Source organism: Lissotriton helveticus, chromosome 3_1, assembly GCF_964261635.1.
Source record: "Lissotriton helveticus chromosome 3_1, aLisHel1.1, whole genome shotgun sequence".
NCBI classification, from domain to species: domain Eukaryota; kingdom Metazoa; phylum Chordata; class Amphibia; order Caudata; family Salamandridae; genus Lissotriton; species Lissotriton helveticus.
Genome location: NC_136061.1, coordinates 149,544,381 through 149,571,319, shown reverse-complemented (window position 1 = coordinate 149,571,319; position 26,939 = coordinate 149,544,381). Strand labels below are relative to the sequence as shown.

Genomic DNA, 26,939 nt, shown 5'->3' with positions numbered 1-26,939 from the left:
AAACTGAGGCACTGCGAGGCCTGTGCACCTAGGGTAGCTACTACCTGGCCTACAGTCTAGAAGAGCCAACAGCTACACTGCAATACCCAGCTAGAGGGGAAATCATCTCTAGGCCTGACTTCCAGAGGAGCCAACCCCTGCTCGGTGGCTGTCTCAGGGCGAATCTTCCTGCACACTATCCACGCCACCCGTGCTTCAGGAGGGCCATGTGCCCTGCCGTCCACTCCCACAAAAGGGACCAGAACTGGCCCCCTGCGGCCTCAGGGACGCCAGAGACATACCACTGCCTATCCACCAGAATGAGAGGAGCGGCACCTGCAGCCTGCCATTCAGCGAGCGGCGTCACCTATGTCCACACCGGGGTTCTACCCCTCCAAGTCGGTAGGAGTCCAGCTGGGTTCTACGCGCACTGTGAAGTTCCCCTACTGTCCTTATCACTCACACCATGTGCGCCCAAACCTTCTCCTTAACTAACCCAGTGCCCTTCCTACCTAAGCCTGGGGAGCCAGCCATGAAATGGGCTGACTGGAAGGGGTACTTCTTGAATTAACTCTCAGCGTTGGAGGACGAAGGCAAGAAGGAATTCTCCAGCAAACGGCGAAAGAAAATCCTCTTACATAACCGGGGGCCAGAGGGTCTGCGCGTGTATGACCAGATGGTGAAAAAGACCAGGGCTTCGATCGACGGCGACGTTTTCCAACACGCCCTCAAAGACCTGGACTGCCATTACCAGCCTGTGATATGCACGGCCATTGACCGTCTCGGACCCAGACAGCATTCTGTGCATCAAAGATCACATCCTGGGCATAGGGGGTGTTGCAACGAAAAAACTCTGATGCAAGCTGTCGATAGGAGCCGTCCACGTCATCATGGTAGCGGACTCCGGGTTGCCCTACACCATCATCCAGAAACAGATTTGGGACCAAGACTTCGCCCGATTGGTGAGGGACCAGCTTCACCCCACGGACGTCCATCCACTCACATACACGGGAGAAAGGATCCCTATGGTGGGTTTCCAGCCACTCCTGTTCGAGTTCAAAGGAAGGCACACCACAGCAAAATTGTACATGGCAAAGAAGGGCCCATCGGTCCTGAGTTTGGCTGACCAGGGAGCGCTCGGCATCCAGTTAAACCCCAGTGGCGACACGCACATGCTCCTGATGGATGACACAACAATGCCGTCCTCCCTCCAAGCAGAGTTCCCCACTGTCTTCAGCAACCAAATTGGTAAAATGTACAAGTTCTCCCACAAGATCGTACTTAAAGACTGAGCGGTACCAGTAACCCACAAAGCCATGAACATCCCGTTCAACTGCCGAGAATCAGTACAGCTAGAACTTAAGCCCTTAGAAGACAGCGGCATCATTGAACCGATCGAATGCGCCAAATGGCTCCCACCTTTGGTAGTGGCGCGCAAACCAAGCGGGAAGATCCGCCTCTGCATCGATCTCCGCGAACTTAACAAAAACATAATCGTGGACAAGTTTCCGTTGCCCAAAATAAACAAACTGCTCCCCCAGACTAAAGGTATCAAGTGGTTCTCCACCATCGACCTTAAAGCCTCCTACTACCAAGTGTCACTCCACCCATCATGCCGAAAACTCACATCCTTCATCACACCCTTTGGATGCTACAGGTTCAGACGCCTTCCTGTTTGGGCTCGCTTCTGCGGCGGCCGTCTTCCAAAAACTCATGCACAAGCTGTTCCAAAGTGTCCCTGGAGTCCTCTACTTTCAAGATGACATCCTCGTTATGGCAAAGTCCAAAACTGAACACGACAACATCCTGCACACCGTCCTACACACACTCGCAGCGAATGGCCTCAGGGCCGAATTGGAGAAATGCAAGTTCGGTCTCCGCAAGGTCACATATCTCGGACATGAAATCAGCGACACGGGAATTACTCCCAAATCGGCAAACGTGGAGGCCATCATGTCAGCTCCCTCCCCGAAAATCAAGGATGATGTTCGCTCCTTCCTGGGGCTTGCGAGTTCTACAGTAAATTTGTCAGGAACTTTGCAACCAAGACGTACAACCTACGCCAACTGCTCAAGGAAAAGACTAGTTTTGCCTAGTCAGAAGAGAAGGAAGCGGAGTTCTTAGCCATCAAACAGGACATCTGCCAGGTGGTTCCCTTACATGGGTTTGATGGTTCTGCATCCAGCATCCTCACCACAGATGCCAGTGACAAGGGACTGGGAACAGTCCTGTCCCGGAGGGCTTCAGATGGCACTGAAACAACAGTGGGGTTCGCATCGCGATCCCTCACCCCCAGTGAAGAGAAGTACAACGTGATCGAGAAGGAGATGCTGGTGGTCATGTGGGCGATGGAGAAATTCTGACAGTACCTGGGGGGGTCACGATTCACACTCTGTACTGACCACAAGCCCCTGATCAATGTCCTCACATCCAGCGACAACGTGATGGCCACTCCACGCATCGCCAAAATGACATTGCTCCTGTTGGACTTCGTCTACGACGTGAAGTACATCCCGGGGCCACAGAACACAGTGGCGGATTTCCTGAGCAGGGCAGCAGCCATGGAAGAACCAGTCACATCATCTGATTGGGATGAGTACAGCGTCGCCTTCATGAACACACCATCAGTGCCCAGGACTGGGCAGAAGCCTACATGCAGGACACAGAACTATCTCGAGTCAAGAGGTACGTCACGCAAGGCTGTCCGGAGAAGAAGCACATAGACAGCAGCCCCAGAAAATTCTGGGAAGTCCGCGAGGAACTCTCCATCCACGAGAACTCCACATTCCTGCTACGAGGTGACAAAGTGGTGCCCCCGAAGGCTCTGTTCGACCACATTCTTCACATCAACCATGAAGGACACCTGGGCATAGTAAAACCCAAAAGACGGTTTAAACTGTTGTACTGGTGACCCGCCATGGTCATCCAAGTGGAAAGGTTCGCGAGGGACTGCGCCTATTGCGCCAGAATGACAAAACTCTTGTCACCCTGAGGCCATCCATGGGCGAATTCTCCACTCCCAACAACCCCTGGTAGCACTTATCCATTGACATCGAAGGCATGGTCCTAGACACCTGGGGCACACCCAAACACCTCATAGTAGTCGTAGACCGGTATCCAAAGTGGCCAGAAGTCGAAATCTGTGAATCAGTTGATTCCGATGCCGTCATCACCTTCCTCACCAACACCAACTCACGTCGCCCAAGGCTGCTCCCTCACCTGCCTAGATCACAGAGCGCCGCTGTTGTCAGGCGCTAGGCACCGACTTGACTTGAGTCGCCATCTTGGGTAGGGGAAGGCGGGCGGTCTAGATGATCGCTTCTCCCACCCTCCTCCATCCCCTTACAGTGGATAAAAGCAACAGACTTGCCCGTCCGCGCAGCGGGCGGGCGCAGCGGGCGCGCCAAAGGCGCGCCAAAGGCAAGCCCGTCTGCGCCCGTCCGCGACCGGACGGGACCAGGGGCCACCCCCCCTGATCATTTTGGTACAGAAGGCAGCACACATATACGGTATGACTCTAGTCTATTAAAAAATCTTATGCCACCTATGAAGGATATTTGTTGGCACTCAGTTCACCCTAGCACCACTACCAATATATGTTCCCACTGTAAGTTTGTATTTACCAGTCAGGAGGGCAAAGTGCACACGGCCAAACCCTATAAAATGTTTCTCCTAAACTGCCGATCACTAACCAAACATACTACCCAAATGTCACTTCTCCTAGAGGAAACTAGCCCTGATGCAATATTTTTGACAGAGACGTGGCTTAACGATGTGTCTGATCCGGACATCACCTCCCTTCTACAACTGGGATACATACTTCAGAGGGTGGATAGACCGGAGGGTAGAGGAGGAGGCGTGGGCATACTCTTCAAAAACCAGTATCATTGTAGGACTAGCCCTGCTACAATATCAAACTGTGAGAGTATGTACTTCACTTTGGATTTTTCTCCAACAGCCACATTCTCTGGCGTCCTAGTCTATCGCCCCCCTAATCAAATGGGAGCGTTTTTGGACTCGCTCCAATCCAAAATGGCAGAGTCAGTGGTCAGTAGACCCTACTTTTCCTTATTGGGAGACATCAATATTCATCTAGATGACCCTAATAATCTAACGGCCAAATCGGTTCTGGATAGTCTGGCGGCTCTCCAGATTACACAGAAGGGCTTTGAACCCACACACGAAAAAGGCCATCTTCTAGAATGGGTCTTTAGTAATGACCACAGACTCAAGGTAGGGACTCCCCTGCCCCTCTCATGGACGGACCACTATCTGATACCTATACAATGGCTGCCAGCTACATCGTCCCAGGCTCTCCAACGCGTCGTTCGTCTTGGGAGAGACTGGACAAAAATATCCACGGATCAATGGATTAATTCTCTCTCTTCCACTCCTTCCCAAACTGAGACAGATCCTGCGTCACAGTATGATAACTATACGAACTGGATGCGTACAGCCCTAGACGAGGTTGCACCTATAAAAATTCTTAAAGAAAAGACTAAATCGAGGCTTTCACCATGGTACACTCCCCATCTTAAAGAATTAAAAAGAGTGTGTAGGAAGCTTGAGAGAAATTGGAGGGACTCCCGTAGCAGTATAGATAAAACTATTCATCATGAAGCTATCAAAAACTATAAAGCTGAAATCAGATCTACTAAAGCTTCGTACTTCGAAGAAAAAATTACCACTGCCTCCAACTCACCTAGAGAAATTTTTCAGATAGCCAAATCTCTAATCGACACCCCCCCGATTCCCACTGACCCTAGCAAAGCACAGGCTCGCTGTGATAGTCAGGCTGAATATTTTCACAAGAAAATACAGGACATTGCCTCTGCCTTTGATCCACCTAAACTGGCCCAGGATGGAGGAACTCTTCCTCTACACACCCCGACCCACAAATTGGATGAGTTCCCTTTGCTAACAGATGATTCCCTTGAGGTCCTCATGCGGAAAATTAAATCTGGATCCCCCACTGATCCTGCCCCCCCTTGTCAACTAATAAAGATTAAGGATACCATTAAACCTGTTATCCTTAATATTTTAAACACCTCCATTACTACAGGCTCAGTGCCTACTGCCTGGAAGTGTGCCCAAGTCAGAGCATTGTTGAAAAAACCAACTCTGGACCCTGGAAATATGGCCAATTATCGACCCATTTCATTACTTCCATGGGTCAGTAAAATACTAGAGAAACACATTAATGCCTCCATTACTCAATTTTTGGAAAATAACCACTTGCTTCATGACTCTCAAGCAGGTTTCCGTCCCAAACTGGGAACTGAGGCTGCTCTTTTGGCAGTAACTGAGCTGGCCAGGAAAGAGATGGATCAAGGCGGCACTACAGCAATTATGCTGCTTGACCTGAGTGCCGCCTTCGACACTGTTAATACCAGCATCCTTCTCCATCGCCTTGGCCAAATTGGAATCTCAGGGAAGGCCATGGACTGGCTTCAGTCTTTTTTGGAGAATCGCTCCTTTGAGGTTGCAGAGGGCAATACCCACTCAAAAAGTTGGCCACTAGATCAAGGGGTGCCTCAGGGCTCTGCCCTGAGCCCCACTCTTTTTAATATTTATATGCAACCTCTTGCTGACATAGTGTACTCATTCGGCATAGACATAGTGACCTATGCCGATGATACACAATTAGTTGTGTCCATGAACCAATCCGATCACTCCCGTTCGAATCTTAGCAACTGCTTGGTAGCAGTTACACAATGGATGGCTGCCTCGCATTTGAAATTAAATGGCGAGAAAACTGAGCTCATGATTTTAGGTAATCCAACTATTCCTAGTCCTCTGATGGACTGGCCACCTTGCATGGGCCCACTGCCCCAACCAAAGCCCTATATAAAAAGTTTGGGCATTTGGTTAGATACAAACCTAAGTTTCATCCAGCAGGCAATTATTCTGTCTGCTACTTGTTTTGGCCTTATGCGAATGCTCAGAAAAGTGCTACCACTTCTCCCTGTCCAGGCCCGAAGAATAATGATACAAGCCATTATCCTGTCCCGTTTGGACTATGGGAACTCCTTATATTTGGGGGCACCTGCATCCACAATAAGGAAGTTTCAGGTGACCCAGAACGCTGCAGCCCGTCTTCTATTGGGCCTCAGTCAGCGGGAATCAGGAACAGCGGCTTTGAGGAAACTACATTGGCTTCCCGTTAAGGCTAGAATAATGTTCAAATCTATGTGGATTATGCACAAAGCCATGAGGAAGACAGCACCAACAATGATTTGTGCCTTAGCAACTCCCTACCTCCCCCATAGAGCCCTACGTTCTAGCACTGCTTTCCTGGCTACCGTCAATAAAATCAGACGCACCAGATGGGGCGGGCGTTCTTTTTCTTGGAATGCCGCAAAAGCCTGGAATTCCCTCCCCACTACCCTTCGTAGTGAACCTGACCTTCTGTAATTTCGGAAGGAATTAAAAACTTTCCTTTTTATCTAAATAGCCTGTGTATACTGTTCTGTTCTGTTTCTTTAGTCTGACTGTACACAGCGCTACGAGGCCTCTGGGTTGTTTGCGCTTAATAAAACACAATTAATAATAATAATAATAATAATAATCTACAAGGCACATTACAATAAAAGAAACAAGGTGCATGAAGCCTCACTGGAGTAGGGCGATTGGGTCCGAGTCTAGAAGGGCCAACCAGGACAAAAAGGAGACAGCAAATTCAGCGAGCCCTTGCGGGTTGTCAAAGCATACACCCTTCTGCTTTGTTGAGCGAATGCAAGGTTTGGTCACAATCCAGAATGGCCAAGTGCAACAAGATGCAGTGGGGCATGAACAACAGCGACCTAGATGACAGCGCTGGCGTCGAGGAAACTGCAGCATCTTCCAGTGACCCCGTGAGTGCACCCGGAGCCACAGCCAACATGGATGGACAGTCACCTTGGCAGCCAACGCCGCGTCCGCCCAGCCAGGATGCAGATGAAGGGGGGCACTCCATACGATACGCCAAACGACCTCCGAAGAGACCAGGAGGAGGGCACAAGGCCAGATGCAAAGGAGCGGAACGCACACCCGCAAGGGCCGTGTGGTGAAGCTACTGAAACACTTCAGTGACTTTCAGTTGTGAATCTCTCTCTCTCTCTCTCTCTTTCTCCCTCTCCCTCCCTTTCTCTCTTTCTTTCTCTCTCGCTTTCTCCTTCCCTCTTCTTCTCCCACACCTGTGGGCCACAGTTACATTATGTCTGCCACTGTTGAGGGGGAAGATGTGTAGAGTTGCGGTCTAGCTTCCCCGAGTCACGTGACCCGGGGAAATGCTGAGGGGCGGATGTGACGAGGGGGCGGCATCCGGACTGCGGCGAGAGAGGCAGCAAAACCGGCTCTTCCCTGTTAAATGTTAATTACTTGAATAAAGCAAAGGTTGTACAAGTCTACGCCTTTCCTTCCGGGAAAGTCAGCTATGACTTTCCCGACACCACAGGAACAAGGAAAAATGCTCCATGAAAGTGCGATCTGGGTGAACTGAACTACACAGCAAATAAAATTCAGTCACACCTTAAGTTAGACCACATATGAAAGTTCAGGGGAAAATGCAACCTGGGTGAATTGAACTACACAGCAAATAAAATTCAGTCACACCTCAAGTTAGACCACGTATGAAAACCTGCACACAATGTAACAAATCCACTGTAAGTAAAATCATGTAAAGAATCAGAAGAACAAGAAAAATTCACAAAGTACAGACAGAAAAACTTAAGAAAACCTGCATGCCAAGTAAGAAATACATTAACACAGTGGCATGTAATATGATAAAAAGTACATCCAAGAATAAATCAATACAGGTAAATAAGTAACCACATAGCATGGTAACATAACAAATGAAAAATCAATGCAGGTATATGTAGAAACATGAAAATGCATAATAATAACACTCTGTAATAATGGAAGTCAAGAATGAGGAAAAAATATGTTGCATATGTAACTAGTGTAACCTGAAGTTCAACATTTAAGGAGAACTGCAAGGCTCCTCTAATCTGAAAGGGTGAGGTTGAAGATCGTAAAAAATGTCCCCAAAATACCCCACTCAAAAGTGGCTCCACGGGCGTCAAATAGAAATCAGCATGAAGGACCCGGAGTGAAGCAGAAAAATATAGTAAAATGCCTGACAGAGTCATAATATGCAGCAATGAAGGCTGGATAGCGTCTATAAGTACAAAGGCTGTCAGGACATAAATAGAAGAAAGAAGTGTGCCCAAAACACTTAACTGATCATCCAGCTCCACAAAGATGTACACCGAAGAAAGATGACACAACGCTGACGATGATGAACAACTTCCGCCAATTGATCACTTGAGGAGCGAGGAGAAAGTCGTGCAGAAAGTTGCACATAATTTGATGAAAACAACCACCAAACATAATATGGCGTCACGTAGGAGGACGCAATGTCGGGTGGCTGCAGGCATGTAGGAGGAGCCAGACATACTTCAGCAGGACCATGCAGCGTCAAAGACAAGAAGCAGGCCGACGTAGAACAAAGAGACAAAGCATGCCGTAGAGGTTCAAAGAGGCCCCATATGATGCAGGTAAACATGCCCGTGTAGGAAAGACTCGTGCATCATTTTTAAAAAGTGCGCGTCAGTTAAACTGGCATTTTGGGAGCATAGCTAAGCTCCTGCCGTCAGTGTTGTTAATAGCTCTGAGAAAGTACTTCACAGCATACAGATCCACAACAGTCATTGTACACCGGATTGTAATACTTGCGTGATGAAGCAGTTGGCTGACTCTATTTCAGCTCAATTTATTGCCCAGTAAGTGTGTTCTTAGATCTAGCGCCAATCTCTGTAGAAATAATATATGTATATTTTTTTAAGCAGTAGGGTGTCATGGCAACAGGAAGCATGGCAGCAGGTAACAAACACCCTGACAGAAGCAGGCAGCAGGAATCAGGTAGCAGGTAGCATTCGCCCTGTCACAAGCAGGCGCAGTAGAAATCAAGCAGGAAGAAGCAGGTAGCAGGGAACTTATGCCCTGTCAATGGGCTGTCCATTGAAAATGGACACTGGTGGCGTGGAAGGGCGTAAAATCCTTAAGTAGGTTCTTTATGAGTAAAATCTTGCCTTAAGAAGCTTGTAGTATGTCCTCATGCATAGTTTTGATCCACCTCGTCGCCAATTTATGTTTTGCTGTAGTAAGGAGTTCCAGTAGTCTTGATTAGGTTACAGATGACACTAACATCCTACTCTCACTGGCTGAACAGCAGAGCAGAGAAACAGAGAAGATGTAAGGTGGAAACCTTAGATATAACACAATGGACAACCGTCGACATAATGGAAAAGACTCAAACTCACATTGCTGCCTGGCACCGGATTTCATGGTAAACTTTGACACTGGCTTTCCTGAACAGGCATTCCTTCATGTGCCATATGAGCTGCAAAGGGATCACTTGTCAGATCACACACTCCCCACAACCAAAAACCTGTGATCAGACCTCCCAGGCACCCATAGGCATGCATCGATTGGTAAATCAATACTCCTTCTTTGAAGGAGAAAGCAATCTGTTGAGTCCTTGGTACCTGACCAGGAATTCGATGTAATGCCCTCTGCCTGTGAGTAGTGAAAATACCTATAAAGCCAGTCTCCATCTGTCAGGACTTGGACAAAGAGGAGTTCAAGGTAATCCTTTCATGCAAGTGAACATCACCCACCATATTAGGTTCATGGTCACCCATATATGAAGGACTCTTCTGTCATTAGGGACCTAGATTCTCTCCAGGCGTAGTTTTAGCTCAGAATGCAGTTAGGAAAATCAAAGTCTGAGAGAAATATTTTGTTCTAAATATTGTTTACAAAAATATTTTTCATTTAGTGTGGATTTTCTTTTATGCACTCCAATGGGTAACATGTTTTGAATGGTATTAAGGACACAAAATTACTTATTGGCATTATTTTGGTCACAATATTCTGGTATCACACCCTAGGACTTCCCCAAAAGTAATAGAAAATAATTGCTAAATTGGTCCACCCATAACTCTAAAGGGCACAAACTAAAAATAGATTCCCTACCAAGTATATAGTTAATTTCAGGATGATACCTTGGATCTGGGCTTTCGGTGAACAAGGGATCCAGTGGACGGGCACTAGCCAGTAAAGTGCCCTAGCATTTCCAAAGCTCCACAACAGTTACCAATATAGAGGTACTTTTGAACACTTTAAGAAATCCTTTGTAGACTTTTAGAGGAGCACCACTCCACCAATGACTCAGCAGTTCTGCTATCATATGCCATCCTTCAAGAACTGAAGGCTACCTCCTGTATTTCTCCCCAGTGATTGATTCAACTGGTAAATCCACTACCAGTGACCCCCTCCTATGGTCCATAACCTGTAGCATTGTCTGTCATGTGTTTTCTGGGAATTGCATTCTTCAAATATTGTGTGTGAAAGAAAGTGCCTGTTTGTGGGTGGTATTTGTATAGTGTGAACCTAGCCCAAAGGCAGCGGAGTAAACCCCATATGACATGCTTCGTGCTAAATCATTTCCATCGCCTGCTTTTGGAGCATGTTTTCCAATTCTAACCTTGAAACTCTGAAACCTGAATTTTTGAATTCAGCTGCCATACCTACGCAGTTTGAGGCCTTCTGGAAGGCCATCCTGTAAATGTTCAGGATGCTACCATTATCTTCTGGGTGACTCCACAAGCCTGGGGCAGATCCCACAGGTTTGATGAGTCTGGTGGCTCTGAAACCGATGCAACCCGACTCCGCATCTCCACTGGGTCTGGTTTTGGTGCCGCTTAGGATTTAGCCAGTACCCTCAAAGGCATTGACCCCCATGTATTAGGTGACACCAATCAAGCAGTCACCATCTCTATCCTCAGAGGCTGTTTTGGTACTATTCCCACCTTCGAGGATGGCTTATATTATCCGTGGGAACAGGCTAAGTACGATTGAACTCAAACTTAACCAGACGGATTTGGGCCAATCCTGTTCGTACACTCAATTAATGGACAAACTGATTACATTCCAGGAAATTCTGTGGGCCTTATTAGATAATGTCAAGAAGAACAATTCATCTGAGAGTAACCAAAAAGAAAAGGGAGAGGCTACCCCATCAGTACTTCAGCCCGCAATCTTCCATCCTGCTGTAGATGTCTACTCCAAGGAAACTTCAAACACTCTCATAAGTTCACAGTTACCTGCGAGCTCTACTCAGCAAGTTTTCTTAGCTCACTTATCTGAAGATTCCGTCCACAGCCCCCAGGAAGTTTCCAATGTTCCTGCTGCAGGGGTACCTCCTCTTTCTAGAAGAGCAAAAAAGAAACAGAAAAAGCTCTCCGAAAAAGCAGCGCCTACAAAATAGACACCTGGTAACCATAGGCCTAAGCTCTGGCATAAGAATAAATACCACTAAAGATCAAGGAAACTAAGACAAATTATTTTCAATCTTCAATAAGAGATTTAAACCAGGCGTCATCAAACTACATCGACCTACCTCGACCTACCTCATTGCATGCTACGCGCCACACCAGCAACTTCAACCTTAACAACTGCCACCCCTGGACGCATCAAGTATAATGGGGTGACCCAGTGCCCCTCAGAACCTGGGTGTACAAGCATGTAGAAAATGTTGGTTCTGGAAATGGTTCTAGGTTAACAGAATAACAATACTCAAACCTTTCAGTAAAAAACAATGAAAAGCGAAGGGAAGAGAATGCAAATACCATGAATCAAAGAAACAAGAACAAAAACACAGCAAAATTAAATCAATCAAGGTCTGTATTTAAGATCTGATAGAGACTACTAGCGGCAGATTCCTTAACGTAGATTCCTTAACGTAGAATTTTCCCCAGGTGTGAGCCTGGATCCAGAAAACTTTTGCCAGAGCATCCCTGCGCGCCGTGTGGCGGCACCACGTGACTCCCCCTGACGCCATCTGCGGACGTGACGCCAGCGAAGTCACATAAGTCCCACCCCGGCGCTGATATCAGTTTCCTTCTTTTCGGAGTGCAACGCGGGTCCGGAGTGAGTTCCCTTGCCTGTTTTCAGGCCTCTTTTAACGCCTTTGCGTTGGGAACAGTGTGCAATGTCTTCGGGTTTCAAGACGTGTGCTTCTTGTACGCGTCAGATGTTGGCGACGGACCCTCACCCTATTTGTATGTGGTGTTTGGGCAAGCACCATGATTCTACGGACTGCGATGCTTGTCAGCATCTCAAGCCGAAGTCACGGCGGGAGCGCCGGATGAAATTGCTCACGCCCCGTTTGTCCAGATCAGTCTCGTCACTGCGTCCGTCCCCTACCTCGGAAGGGTCCAGAAGCCGACGATTCCGACTGCGGCATCGTCCTTTACCGGGGCCCCATGGGCGTCGCTCCTCGCTCGCCGCTAGCCGCTAAGTCTTTCATCATGCCACTGAGGTCCTGTCCTCGTTCTGCAGAGGGCGCGGGTTCCTCTCAGGACATGCGCCTTCATCCGTCGGCACCCTAGCCCCCGTTTCCTGGCATTGGGGCGACAAGGGCCCAAATGAAGGTCTACCCTAAGGCTCTAAAGGCTTCTTTGGGCTTCTTTGGGCCCGCCTCCTCTTCTTGAGACGCCCGCGGATCCCTCGCAAAGTGCGGGGCCTTCCGCAGACTCGCTGGCGGATTCGCCCCCAGCGCCGACGCGTTCGGCTTCAGGTTTTGGAGGTGTGGTGTCATCAAGGTGCGGCCCTATGGGGTCCCCACTGTGACCCACAGCGTCCCTGCCTCACCGCAAAGGCCCGTGGGGTTCCCTGTGGTGTCGCAGGAGGTTGCCGGGACTCATGGCTCATCCCCGAGTTCCCCTCGGTCCTCTGGGCAGGCGGCTGTCTTACCGTAGGCCGAGCCGATGGCCTTCCTCCCCGGCCCTAGCGGCGCCGCGGGTGGAGGCCGGGACCTGGAGCGCCTCCCCGATACCCTCTCGGTCTTCTGGGCAGGCAGCAGCCTCGTCGGAGGTCGAACCAGCGCCTTTTTGACGCCGTTCATTGCCCGCTTCGGCTCCGACTCCACCCCTTTCTCCTGTGAGGCAAGTGGTGGTGTAGGTTGACTCGGCACCCCTGGGGGACACCTCTGCGCCGATCAAGGACACACCGGTGAACATGGCGGACTCCCTGGCGCCGTCCCGGCGTCGGATCATCGACTCTTCTCCGGATGTCCCTTCCTCCCCGGAGGATTGCCATCTCCTCTTCAACAGAGACTGGACGCCACATCGTTGCCTTTTCCCCGGTGGCTTCCGAGGTGGGCACTGTGCCATCTCCGCATCCACAGCCCCCGGACCCGCTCTTCTGCACATTGCAATTGGTTGACCCGCAAGCTTCTCCGCCTTCTCCGGAGACCCCTCAGGCCCCCTCACTCGACCGTTGGTCCTCCATCCCACAGGGGCAGGCCTTTTCTTCCGCCAGCAGGGCAAGGGGACGGGCGGCTTAGTTTGTTGCTCTCTCCCCCATGTCGCCCTACGGCCATTTTGCAAATGGGCAACTCTGTCGCTCCACTAACAACGGATCACTTGTTGGGGGTTCTCCACCAGGGCTCTGGTGGAGGGGTGCTGCTTCTTCCATTTGAAGCTTCACCCCACAACTCTCTTCTGAGGGCCTGGGGGCATCCTGCTAAGGGGGATAGGGTGCCTCAGCTGCTCCTCCACCGACACCGTCCTGCCCCGCACGATCCAGTCTGCCTTTCTTCCCACCCATCTGTCCAGGGCCCTGTCCTGCAGACTGCGTTCCCTTCCTTGCCTTCAGTGTGGTTGGACTCCTGGGAGCATAACATTTTTGCTTCCATTAGTGCTGCTCTGCGCGTGCTCAGCACACTTTGTGTGTTGGCCAAGGCTACCTCTGACCTATGGGACTCCTTGGAGTCCTTTCTGTCTCGCACCTCCCACGAAGGTGTCCGCGCTGATCTGCGGCACCATGTGCTGGATGGTCGGGAGTTAGCTGCATTTATTCTCCGTTCGGCCGTGGATGTCTCTGATTCTCTCCCCCGCGCTATTGCGAGTTCTGCGGCCCTCCGCTGCCATGCTTGGTTGCAGGATAGCGTCTTTTCCGAGAATATTCGGGAGCGTCTTGTTGACCTGCCCTTTGATGGGATTCTTTTATTTAACACCCAGGTGGACTCCGCTATTGAGCGACTCCTTGCGGGGCACCATCCTCCTCCCCCTCCGTAAACTTCGGCTTGTCGGTCCTCAGGTGTCTTATGGGAAGATTTTATCCCTCCTTTCTATTTGGACCTAGTGTTTCGGTTGGCCCCTCTGTGTGCTGTGTGTGACTTCAGGGTCCTTAAGTTGGTCCCTCTGTACTTTTGGCTGCTGGTATAGCCCTTTAGCTTTTGTGGTGTGTGTTTTTGGCTGTTAGTGAAGCGTATAGGTCCTCAGGTTGGACCATCTGTGTATTTTGTTTTGGCTAATTGGTAAGCCATCTGTCGTGATACCCACAGTTCTTTTATGTTCTTGATCCCTGCTGCGGGTTTCCCTAAGAGGTGTTCCCCTGTTTCGTTTTGGGTCGTGTCAAACCTAGGTGGGGTACTTGTTGGCTATTGTATAGCTATGTCCCAAGCTGGGCGGGTGTGGATACCTTATCGGGTTCCTCGTGTTTCCGGGCATTACTGTATACCGCTTGGTGCGGTCTTTTTTCTTCCGCCTTAGCACAGCTTGCGCGCCTCCAGGTTCTGTCCTGCTCAGTATCCGATGGTGTTTCTATCCTTCTTCTACAGGGCTTGCCTGTCGTACGTTTTGCCTTTTGTTCCTGCGGGATATCTGCTTCTGTGTGTTTTGCCTTCCCTCTTCAGCCTCTGGATCGCCAGACCGACTTTTGTCATGCCGTCTACGGCATTGTGTCTTGGCGTTTTTATCCGACATTTCTGCCTGGCCCTCTACCTTGTGTTCCAGGGGGCTAGGATATTCCTGGTGTTCCCCTGTGTTCTGGTTGACGGCTTTAGGTCTGTGCTACATATTTCTCGCTTCTCCTCTTTTTGTTTCGGCCGGTCCCACTTCTCTTCGTGGGCTGGATTGTGCCGATGGGACGGTCCTTCTCTGGGGCTTGTTCTGGGGTTCCCTTGCCTCTGTCTTAGTCTTGCACTCGGCTTGTTCTGAGCACACTACTTTTTAGTATGTACGAGCTGCCTGCTGCGTACGCATGGACGTTATGTTCCACTTCCGTGGGCCTCGGCATGTGTACCTGTGTGCGCCTGTCCCTTGCTGTGCTGGAGTCTTGCGCGACTGTGTCTTCCTTTTTACGTATGCGCTTCTCGGCTGTGGGGCCGTTCCTGCCTTGTACCCTGCCTCCGGGCTGATGCTCGTTCAGCTATTCCCTTTGCTGTGTGTGTTCTCCTGAGGCGGGCTCTGCCTCCATTTCCACTTCTTCTCCTTGGAGTTTGCTGGTGGTTCTTTTCTTCCTTTGTTACTCTTAGGGTGCCGTATGTCCCTCTGGGTTCTCTGACAGACGCCCTTGCCCCTCGGGTAAGCTTGTGGTATCCTGACCTTCACTTCTTCTTATTCTTATTTACTTCTGCTTGGTGGAGGCTGGCCCGCCCTTCCTGTCCCCATGACACATGCCCTGTTGGGGCTCTGTGTTCTTCCAAGCTGGTGAGGTTTTCTCGCAGACCCTACTCCCCTCTGGGTATGACTAGGGTATCTATTCTACGTTCAGGAGTCTGTGGCTAGTAGTCTCTATTAGATATACAAGTTACTCACCTTCGGTAACAATGTATCTGGTAGAGACTATTCTAGCCGCAGATTCCTTCACGGCCCGCCCTTCCTCCCCGTTCTGCGAGGACCGTCAGTTTGGTTTTCTGCACTCCGGGTGACTTTGTCTTCTGTGAGTGTCCTCTTTCACTTCTTCCCTGGTGGGATGCTTCGTTCTGTTTATTTGTTCCACCCCTTCCTTTCTGGTACTTGGATAGTAGGTTCACGTGTATTTCTGCATCCCTACACCCTGGTTATTCCAGTGTGGGGGCCTACTCATAAACTTCTCCCTTTCTCATTGCATGGGGTTTCTGACTCCTCTGCAGTCCTACGGGTTGGGGTCTCTTGGCTGTCCCTCAGCCCTTAATTCTTTACAGGGGATACAACACTCCTTGATGGTGTTGTCATAGGGTAATTTTCTGTTACTCATTTGTTCCGGATTTGTTGCCCTTCATTATTATAGATTGTGGTTGCAGAATTTCTGTCGTCTGTTATGACATTTTTCACGTATTGTTCTGCCTCCACGGTAGATATTGCCTACGCTTTGCAGGGTTGCTTCTCAGAAGTGGTGCTCTTTTCCTTTCTTTCCATGACTTTCAGTAACACAGTGCCTGGCACTGTCCCTCATGGTGCTGTTCTTCACCGTTTGCTTCTTCCCATTCACTGATTTTTTCGCACTTTGTTCCCATACTCTCCCAGTTTTGTTTGTGATGGCTCTGCGTTGTGGCGCGGAAAAGTTCTCCGAAGAAAACTGAAGTTAGCGAGCCGGGGGTGGGACTTATGTGACTTCGCTGTCACGTCCGCGGACACCGTCAGGGCGGAGTCACGCGATGCCGCCCCCCCCCCCGGCGCGCGGAAATGCTGTGGCAAAAGTTTTCCGGATCCAGTCTCACGCCTGGGGATAATTCTACGTTAAGGAATCTACGTGAAGGAATCTGCGGCTAGAATCGTCTCTACCAGATACATTGTTACCGAATGTAAGTAACTTGTACGATAAATCCATATGTTCTTTACATTTTTTGGTGTTGAAATGACATTAACATGCTGTCAATGTTCATGAACATACAATTTGTTCCAACGGCGCAAGTGATATGGTGAAAAAAATGTGAAAAAAAGTGCTGAATGTGAACTAGATATATACAATGCTGTACTCAATGATGAAACATGCTCGTGATAATCCTGTCCCTACTTTCTCCGCCCCTCGTGAAACGGAAATTTAAAACCTGAAGCGGCGCAGAGCTTTGTGTACCAAGGGATGGATGTCTTTTGAATGACCAGTTTTATCATTGCGTACAGCACTGTATGTAGTTTGTTCACATTCAGCACTTTTTTTCACTGTATCACTTGCGCTGTTTGCACTTGCACAAATTGTTTGTTCATGAACCTTGACAGCCTGTTAATGTCATTTTGACACCATAAAATGTGATGAACATATGGAATTATTCTTAAATATAGACCTTAATTGAATTTATTTTGGTGAGTTTTTGTTCTTGTTTCTTTGATTAATGGTGTTTGCCTTTTCTTCCCTTCGCTATTCATTGTTTATTACTCAAAGGTTTGAGTATTGCTATTCAGTTAACCTAGAATCCATTCTGTACCCGACAGAACAAACATTTTCCACACCCCTGGACGCATGGCAGAAAATCCGCTGTCATCCCAGGCTGGCATAGGAAATTCTTCATCCAATCAGCGCACACATCTTCTCTTAAGTCGGGGGCAAAGCCCAGGCCGAACAATGGTTTCTAGCCTCCCCTCCAGTGTAGATGCATCGGCGCCTCCGCATGGGGCAGTTACCATCTCTTCCCTGTCTCCAGCCCCTGTTTTCACGTTGAAGACGATTACTCAAACTGAATTGCCCCAAGGAACTGAAATGATCACTAAGGCAGAAGCCACGAGGGACGACACAAGACCTCACAAGAAGTCCCCCTTTCTAAACTAGAAATAACCCAGAACCCTATAAGAAATGGCAGGCCCTCGCATCTCAAACAAGGGTGGTCCAGTCAAATACACGTGCCCTGGGCGCCAACCCCAAGAGAAAACAAGGATGCTGGCCAGCCAGAAATTGAATCCTGACTACGTCAAAGCTAGCATCCAAGAGAATCTTCTCATCCCGGTCCCAATGGGGATTGGCAAAAAAAAAAAAGGCAGAAAACATCCCAGCCGGCAAATATGTATCCCTCAATATTCTTCTACTGGCCCCACAGACACCCTGAACACAGGGAATCTGCTAAAACTACTTCATCACATTCCATCGCTGAACCATCTAACCACTGCGGAACTACACTCGGTAATATGTGCCCATATCCCTGGTACAAGGGCTCCTGAATTCACTATCACACAATGGGACTCAACAGTAATAATAGACGCTATCTTGAAAGAGGCCTTAATCTTCGATGAATGGGGTATAAAAATAGTGTCCAGTTGCCCACAGAAATATCCCCATGTCTTAATTAAGGATCTTAGATCCCCCCCAGAGGAAGCATATTGAAGGGACCTTTGAGGCGCAAGCCACAATTGGCTAGTAAGCACATCACTGACTACAAACATTTAACAGTCCTCTGTGGTGAAATGGATTGAATCATTAAATGGCAAGCAGCAGCTCAGTTCTACGAGGGGACATCCTCGTACCCAAATTCTAGGGAAAAAAATCCCCATTACGACTCCTAGCCCGTGGGTAGTTGCTGTTAGGCTGAACTCCCCACCCACTCAGTCCGGGAATCTGACATCTAAAGGCCATGTCTGCATCATCTCCTGGAATGTGGCAGGGGTTGCCTCTACACTTTGCCCCAAAGAGGGGTGCAACTTTTTAAATAGTAACAATATTATTTGTCTACAGGAGACATGGGCACTGACCCCCACGGTATTCTATGGGTTCCATGAAGCCTTCCAATAAGCAATGCAAACAGGCTTATTTGTGGGGCCCTCGGGGGGGCCTCTTGATCTTTTTAAAGAAAACAGTCAAAGCATCGATCTCTTCACCCATGTAGATCTGGAAGAATGTGCAAGCTCTATCCATTAAAGGCCTGCAAAGCAGCCAGAAGTTCTTCTCCTTGATCCTCATAAATTGCAATTTAAACCCACGCAAAACTTCAAAAATACGGGCCATGGGGACCTTGTGTTCACACATCAAGGAAATTATAGAAAACAATTTCACACACGAAATTGGGTTGTTAGGGGACTTCAACACCAAATATTTGGGCCATCGTCATTACCCCGTTCAGAGTAGTAATGAACAAATTCAATTTAACAATTTACTCAACACATTTGGTCTAAAGTCAGTCAACCGGACTCCGATGGAAGCTCGCCCCATGTTTAAAAAAATATCAACTATATTTTCATGATCAACTACCTGCACAGCTTTGACATCGTAAATCACAAAGAAAGTGATCATAATCAGAAAGTGATCATAATCCTCTGGTCGCAATTTTGAACTTAAACCACCAGATCTCTCACACAGGCCAAGACCTAGACTATTCAACGGTAGATGAACAAATCACCCTGGTAAAACTGATTAAGTGGCACCCTTATCATTCGCCCCAGGTTGCCAAATGGCTCGATGAATTCACCTAAGCAATCTTCTTCTAACAAACTAGGACCACATGACCAGAGAGCTGGGAGTCTCTCTCCAGAAGATCATAGAAGGGGGACAGTATCGCCAGGTTCAAAGTGGCCCCCCCAAGGAGAATCCAACAGCCAACAAGTCTCCCAAACAAACTGCCGGGGCAACAGAGTATCACACTTATACAAAGGAATCTGAGGAAGAAAACTCGCTATAGAAGAACCCAATAATAATAATAATAATAATAAAAACTTGCCCGTTCAAACTTAACGCAACACGTGGAAACCTTCTGGCAGTAAAAAAAGCGAGGAATGCGCACAAAAAATGTTTGGGCTCTGAAACGTGCGCAACAAGAGGAGGGAGGGAACACAATCTTTTTCATGCTGAAAGAAGGATCCTTAGCTAGATTCTAGCAATATGTGAACACTCTAAAATCCCTTGGCCCGCCAGGATCAAATGCCATCCCGGCAGCAACATGGGAGAACCATGTGAGAAGCCAGTTTCTGGTACATCAACACACTGCTCCCACTGGCCACTGACATATTGAATACAGAAGAACTCTAAGCCCTGATCCTACAAAGGGAAATTATAAGCTTATAAAATCAATGAAACCCAGTGGGGCGCTAGGCCCAAATAGGCTGCCTTCCAGGATTTTCCAATCCACCCCAGAGGGCTGGGCAGCACTTCTGACCCAGTTATTCAACACTGCTTACACTTTTGGAAAGACACCAGACTCTTCGAGGGGCTCAATATTATGCCTGATTCACAAAAGGGTGATTGTTTAAACCCAAGTAACTATTGTTTAATAGCCCTATTAGACTTGGAAGCTAAAGCATATGCCCATATCCTCCTGGAAAAGCTAGAAACCTGGGCAGAAAATAATGAGTTGCTCCCCTTCTTCCAAACAGGCTTTCGTGAATGAGCCGCCACAACTGACAATATGTAATGTAATGTAATGTAATAGGGTTTTGTATAGCGCTACTATTGCCCTACGGGCATCTTGGCGCTCAGACAGACACGGAACAACTGTACCTGCGGCTCAAGTAATGCTAACAGATTGACTAACTTCTAGGAAACAATAGGGGTTTCAAACCCTTTCTAAAATCCATCAGGGAATCTGCTAACCTAAGATTCTGTGGCAGCCCAATCCATAGTTGTGCAGCAGCTATGCTAAAGGCTCTGCCCCCCATTCTAGATTGTTTAAATCTGGAACCGATATTGAGCCTGTGTTGGCAGATCGTAAGTGTCTAGAAGGCTCATACCAGTTGAATGTATCCTGCAGGGGTAGTGGTCCATATCCATGAGCCGCTCTGAAAACGATACATAATGACTTGAAGTTTATCCGTTCTTTTATTGGCAGCCAATGGAGGTCCCTCAGTGCCATAGTTGTGGAGGAACTCCAAGGTCTATGCAGAGCCACCTTCGCTGCTGCCGACTGCACCCGTTGTAATTCTTGGATGATATACTGGGGAGCACAGAAATATAAGGAGTTACAGTAATCCAGCCTGCTTAGCACTATACTCCTCACTACCAATGCTCGAGAATCGTCTGGCAGTAGGGGAAGGGTCTTTCGCAGCATGCGGATTAAGGCAAAGCAGACTAAGAAAGTTTTGTTAGCTTGGGACTCCATTTGGAGGTTGGCGTCCATTAGTACTCCAAGGTTTCGTACAGTATTAGTCGGGCTTAGAGAGTCTTCCTCCGGAGTGAGCCTGAACTCAGTCAGTAGATGCTTTGGAATTTTTGCAGCTGAGCAGTACATTACCTCCGTTTTCCCCCCATTAAGCTGAAGGGAATTACTCTTGAGCCACCCGGCCGTTTTCCGCATACACTCCTGGAAAACCTCAAGCGATGTCTCCTGTCTACCTTCTAGAGAGAAAATCAGTTGGGTATCATCCCCGTAGTTTATCACGCTGATACCAAAGGACTTAATGATGTACAATAAAGGTCTCAAATAAATGTTAAGCAGGATGGGACTGACTGATGATCCCTGTGGGACTCCATAATTGACAGGAGAGACTTTTGATGTAAACTGTCCTAAAGTCACCATCTGTTGGCGACCCAGGAGGTAAGATTGCAGCCACTCAAGAGCTCTTCCTCTCACCCCGTTGTTCCACAGTCTTTGCATCCAAACGGCATGACTCACAGTGTCGAAAGCCGCCGACATATCTAAAAGGACAATATATTCTCTCTTTCGGCCCTCAGCCATCAAGCAACTCAGCCGCTACAACCTCCTCTTCTTTGCTGCTTTGTCGAACTGACTGCAGCTTTTGATAAGGTTGACAGACCTTTGCTCTGGAAGAAAGTTGGAAATTGGGGTATTCCAACTTCACTTCTAACAGCCATAACGTCCCTTTACTCGGAAACATGGGTAGGGGTAAAAACAGATCCTTCATCTCTGTCACGAAAATCTGGATGCCAGGAGGTTTGAAACAACACTGTGTTCTTGCTCCCCTCCTTTTTAATCTGTACACAGCAGACCTGGGAAAAGCCCCAGACCAACAGCAGCCTGGCCCCACCCGACTAAGTAATCGACCTTTACACCTCCTGCAGTACCTAGATGAAAGCGTCATCTTGGACCACACCAAAGTGGGCTTCTAACGTGCCCTGACAAGTTTACACGAGTACAGTATATAGAACCATCTTATTATAAACTCTGATAAGACGAAGATCGTAGTAATAGGTTGGTAAAAGCACAAAAAACACATCACATGTACCATTGGATCCAGGAAAATTAATTCAGTGCAGAAATACAAGTACCTGGGGGTCTGGTTCACAGAAACGGCAAGACCCACCGCCTACAAAAAAGACCTGACTAAAAAATCAGTGTAATAAAACTGAATAACAAGCTAAAAAGTCCTTCAGCTGAGAGTATTAGGAAAGTTTCTCAAGCAGTGCTTCTTCCAGCACTTGCGTATGGGCATTATGCGTTCCGGGTGCCAGCTCAGAAACCCTGGAGCAGGCCCAATGTGTGGACCACCCAAAAAAATCTTTCAAATCCCTAAACACCTTTCCAGGGCGAGACTTAATTTGGAGCTTGGGCTGGTCAAACCATCATTAACCCTCGATGCCGATTACTTAAAATACTATATTTGAATCTTAAAATCGCCGGGGGAAATCTTAAAGAGCCGCCTCAGGGATATATGTTAAAAACCTGAATCGCAATGGAATATGCAACTTACGAGAGCTTTGGCGACCACCGAAATAAACAAACCAGCACTCGCCTTGCCTCATATCTCATACGCTACATAGAAAAATCGAATTAACAAACAACTCCAACTAGCTTCATTCCAGCAAGACTGGGCATCATTAAAAACAGTAGCCTTCCTTACGCCGCTGAATGACTCTAATATGGTAAACAAACCGCAGACTTACCTTGCCGCCCCGCTGAACCCAAAAGTGAGAAGAGAAATCATGTATATGCAACTGCTGGCACTGCCAATTACAGATTTCAGCCAAGCTTGGGCTAATCACAACACTGGAGGGGCATGCAGTTTGTGTGATTACATACGAGAGTCTTGGCTAAACCTCCTGTGCTGTAGCCCGGCCCTAGCAACCGAAAGGAGGATCCTTATCAGGCAACTATGCCTAAGAGAAAAAGCAAACACTTGCCTCAAGGCCTCTGTTGTAGGCCTCACATAAAAAGAACCTCACATTCTGGCCCACTGTGGACGATTTGTACAAGCTATTAGGGGCACCATTTAATCCCATTTTGCCAGTGGACCTGACTCTTGCACAATCCAAAAGCTGATCCTGGATTACTTCAAACACAGGACCTTGAAAGAGTAACAAAAGTAGTCCTGGAACATCAAACATCCTGGGTGGTGATACACATCTGGAATACCAGCCCATGAATTAGCTACACATTAACACCTTAAATGAGAAACAAATATAAATGAGAGGAATGGTAACAAAAGTAGCTCTGGATCTCCAAACTTTTGGATGATGATGCTCTCCCACCGGACTAGCCATAGTGCAACGGCCAAAAGCAATCTTAAAAACAATACCCAAGACAACTGATGGCACCTAATAATGGCATTTTACTAAAAAAAAAAATCCTTATATACAGCACAAGATAATGTTTTTATTTCTTTGTAATTAAATGGTTTTAGTTAACTTATGCAAATAAACTTATTCATTTAGTCCCAACATATCCTGAGTATCAATCAAGAGGTCATTTTGTCCATCTCAACTGCGGGAACCTCCTTCGATAATTAAGTCAAATTCCATAAACCTAGAACCTAACCACGGCTAACATAGTTTCATTTGAATTCCTGGCCCCATCATCTGTATGAACAAATGAAGCTACCAAGGCGAACTGGTCATCAGCAGCAGCTGCTAACCAGGTACTAGGGGTCACTGTGACCCTCAACAACTGGGGGATAACAGTGTCCGATGTAAAACCGGCGTACCCCACATTCTAATAAATCACAAGAAGTATCAGGGGTTCATCCTTCCACTCAAAAACTCAAGTTTTATTCGGAGGACGCAAATAGCAAAACCCCCCAACCCTCACGCTCCTCCAGCGCAAGCAAGCACCACCAGAGTACCTATGCATGACAACGATTGTAGCTGGATTCCAGGAGCCCTGAGTCAATCAAAAAGACAAGAATGGATAAGCCCCACAGCACCAACACTGTCTCACCAAGGCTGGCAAGCTCTGAATCTGTTTATAGAACATCAACAACTTGTCAGACAAACTAGAAGACAAGATGCTGAAATACTTGCTCTCTTTCCAAATAATCATGTTACAAGAGACATAGGTTGAAAAAGCTCTGTGATTCCAGGTTATATCAGCTACACCGCACTTGCCATTAAAGTAGCCATTGATGACCGCCTATGTGGTGGTCTAGCAATCTACATCAAAATGGCTCTAAAAGGTAACCACACTTTAAAACTGACAGTATTGAGCGGCCTGCAAAGATTCCTAACACTCCTAAACAGGGCTCACAGATGTTCAACTTTGCGCTCATGAACATCTATATACCCCCAATAACTAAATCAAAACAGCTAGCGAAAGAACATGTGATAAATTAAATAACAGGCCTCCAAAACAGACCACACTCTCCTGAAATAATCCTCTCTGGGGACTTCAACATGAACCTACTAGGGTCAACGCATAATGAGGACCTATTGTCCGTTCAGAATGCCCTCTGGTTGGTCCCAGAACAAGTTCAATATCCCATCTTCAAGCACGATAAAAAGGGCAGAGAGAACTTGAGCTTCTGAACCTACGCGCAACCAATGGCTATTTCTAAAATGACTGTCCACTGTCCTTCACTTATCATAATCACAAGGCGAACTCGATAATAGGCTTTAGTGCTACACTTGGTCTCTAGTTTCTCCATGTGTTGCACTTTCTTTGGACAGACCTAAACTACCAGATGCAATAGAAGGCAGCATTTACACAATAAATAATAAGAAATTATTCTAAGGCAATCCACCCCCGATCAGAACAAGAAAAGTGTTTACTTATAGTTCTCCTGGATAACATGAGTGCAGTGCTGTATACACAAGTATAGGGACACAGGAGGTTTAAAGACCAGCGAAGGTGATCTCCCCAAGAATAATCACTAAACACAAAAAGATCCTCGGGTCAGGAGGTGAAAAGGAAGGGGAAAAGAACAGAGATGGAGAAAGCTGACTATACAGGAGTTCTCCCTTTTAAGGACAGGTTCCCTCACCCACCAAAGGTGGCATGCTTCATCATTGGGAATCCTTCTCGCACCTTGAACCTAGTCATGGTGCAGGCTACAACCCCCTTGCTGCGAGGGAGGAACTCAGGGATCTTTCGTTTGTCAGAGGGGGTAATGCTAAGACCCAATGTGAGCTAGCTTGGTGTAGTGCTAATAGTGAGGTGAGTTAATGCTAACTACAAGGTTCACCACACTGTTTATTCTGGCTGCCCTGTGACAGGATTAAAAACCGGAAGTACGATAAGAACAATTTGGTTCTGACCACCTCTACGTTTTAGTCTTGCCACTCTTTCAGGCTGGTTTCACTGGTTCTATGATCCTTATCAAGATCAATTAGCTCTTGGCACCTTCCACTCACAAATTCTCCTGAGAAGGCGCATTTCCCCAAACATGACCCAGGCGGATGTCACCTGGTCCTTCATTGATAATTTATTATCTAGCAGAATGCCCAGGTTTCGTGCCGATTTTCTTGGTGAAGGAGCAGGGCCATGCTCGGCAGGCCACCATTTATCTGTCCAGTGGAGCTGTGCTTTGCTGAACAGTAGAGTCTCTGTTTTTCCCTGTTTAACTGAAGACAGTTCAGGGACATCCAAGTAGCAATTTTCCTCATGCAGTCGATAAAATGATGTTTAACATTCTCAATGTCCTGCCCAAAAGAGATGACTAATTGGGTATTGTCTGTGTATTTCAACACCACAGGACTCTACTAGCTGAACAAGGGGAGCAAAATAGATGTTAAAAAGTGTAGGGCTCAAAGCAGAGCCGTGAGGAACCCCCTTGCCCAGAGACCGAGTTTTAGATTGAAAGGGGCAAGTGGTAATCCTTTGTGTCCTCTCTTAAAGAAAATCTATAAGTCAATTAAGGGCAGTGCCCTGGTTCCCTGTGAAATGGTATCAATTGCTGCTGACAGGTCGAGAAGAACCAGAATAGCTGGAATTATGGCATCCAGGGATAAGCTAAGTGAGTCTACTACCACTAGAAGAGGGTCTCAGTAATATGGGAGGGTCGAAAGCCCAATTGGGAGGCCTCTAGCAGGTGATGACTCTCCAAATTGAAGAAAAGCTGTTTATTAACATAAGACTCAAGAACCTTGCACTACCAAAGGCATGCGAGAGATAGGACGACAATTTGCCGGTTCCTTAGGATCAGCACGAGTTTTTTTTAGGATGGGTGTAACAAGGGCAGATTTCCATATCCGAGGATTGGCTGCGAATGTCAAGGATAGGTTGCACAAAGATGTAACGGAGTGTGCAAGAAGGGTGGAAAGAGTAGCTATAATATGTGAGGGTGTCCAGTTCAGAAGGAGGGGCAGATTTAGTTTTTGCTAGTGAATCCTGCAGTTGAGTAAACACAATAGGCTCAAACCTCTCAAACACTGCAGAAGTGTTTTTACAAGTAGAGTTAGTAGGAGAAATATAGATTGGTGCAGTAGAATTATTATGGAAACTACGATACATATTCTCAATTTTTGTTTCAAAATAGGTAGCTAAGGTAGCAACAATGGTTGAAGTGCAAGCATGTGGTTTAGGATAGTCATTTAGGACCTTGACTAATTCTTTGGCATAGTTCCCTGCTTGATCAGTTCTGCTGTGTAAAGTGGAATAATGGTTGGTTAATTCAAACCAACACTGAGCACCCTATTGATATATATCATTAGAAGCAGTAGGCATGTTTTATCTGTTTACAATAGGTTGTAACACAGAATTTCCTTGGTTCTCACCTTTAAGGAAGGTGTTTTTTATTTCCATTTGATATTGTAGACATACTTGGTTTTTCACTGAACCTTTATTTTGTGACAATACTTTAGTACTCCAGTTGTTCAGTAAATGTGCTTTGGATCCTAAACTTATCATTAAACCCAAAGAGTTTAATTCCTACTGTGCTTTGCAGGTTCTAGGAGCAATAAAACGTGATAAAACCTCCAATTTAGTCACTTCCCTACCCTCTTCAGTTGTCATAAATCCCACTGGTTTCAGATCTGATGAGCTAATATCCGTTAAAACTGGTATTTGTTTACACAGGGAGAGAAGCTTTGACGTATTGAAGGGTGGAGTTTTTTGCCCTTTTCCC

At 47.3% G+C, this 26,939-nt stretch overlaps 1 protein-coding gene across 1 annotated transcript in view; it reads left to right on the top strand.

Annotated features, from left to right (window-relative positions):
* The window catches only part of LOC144822741 (uncharacterized), a 2,085,503-nt gene that overhangs the window by 746,559 nt on the left and 1,312,005 nt on the right, over window positions 1-26,939 (top strand). Inside the window, exons 54-55 of the mRNA XM_078680596.1 lie at window positions 2,548-2,552; window positions 2,926-2,961. Of these exons, the coding sequence (XP_078536722.1) occupies window positions 2,548-2,552; window positions 2,926-2,961 (41 nt within the window). The remainder of the gene's footprint in view (window positions 1-2,547; window positions 2,553-2,925; window positions 2,962-26,939) is intronic.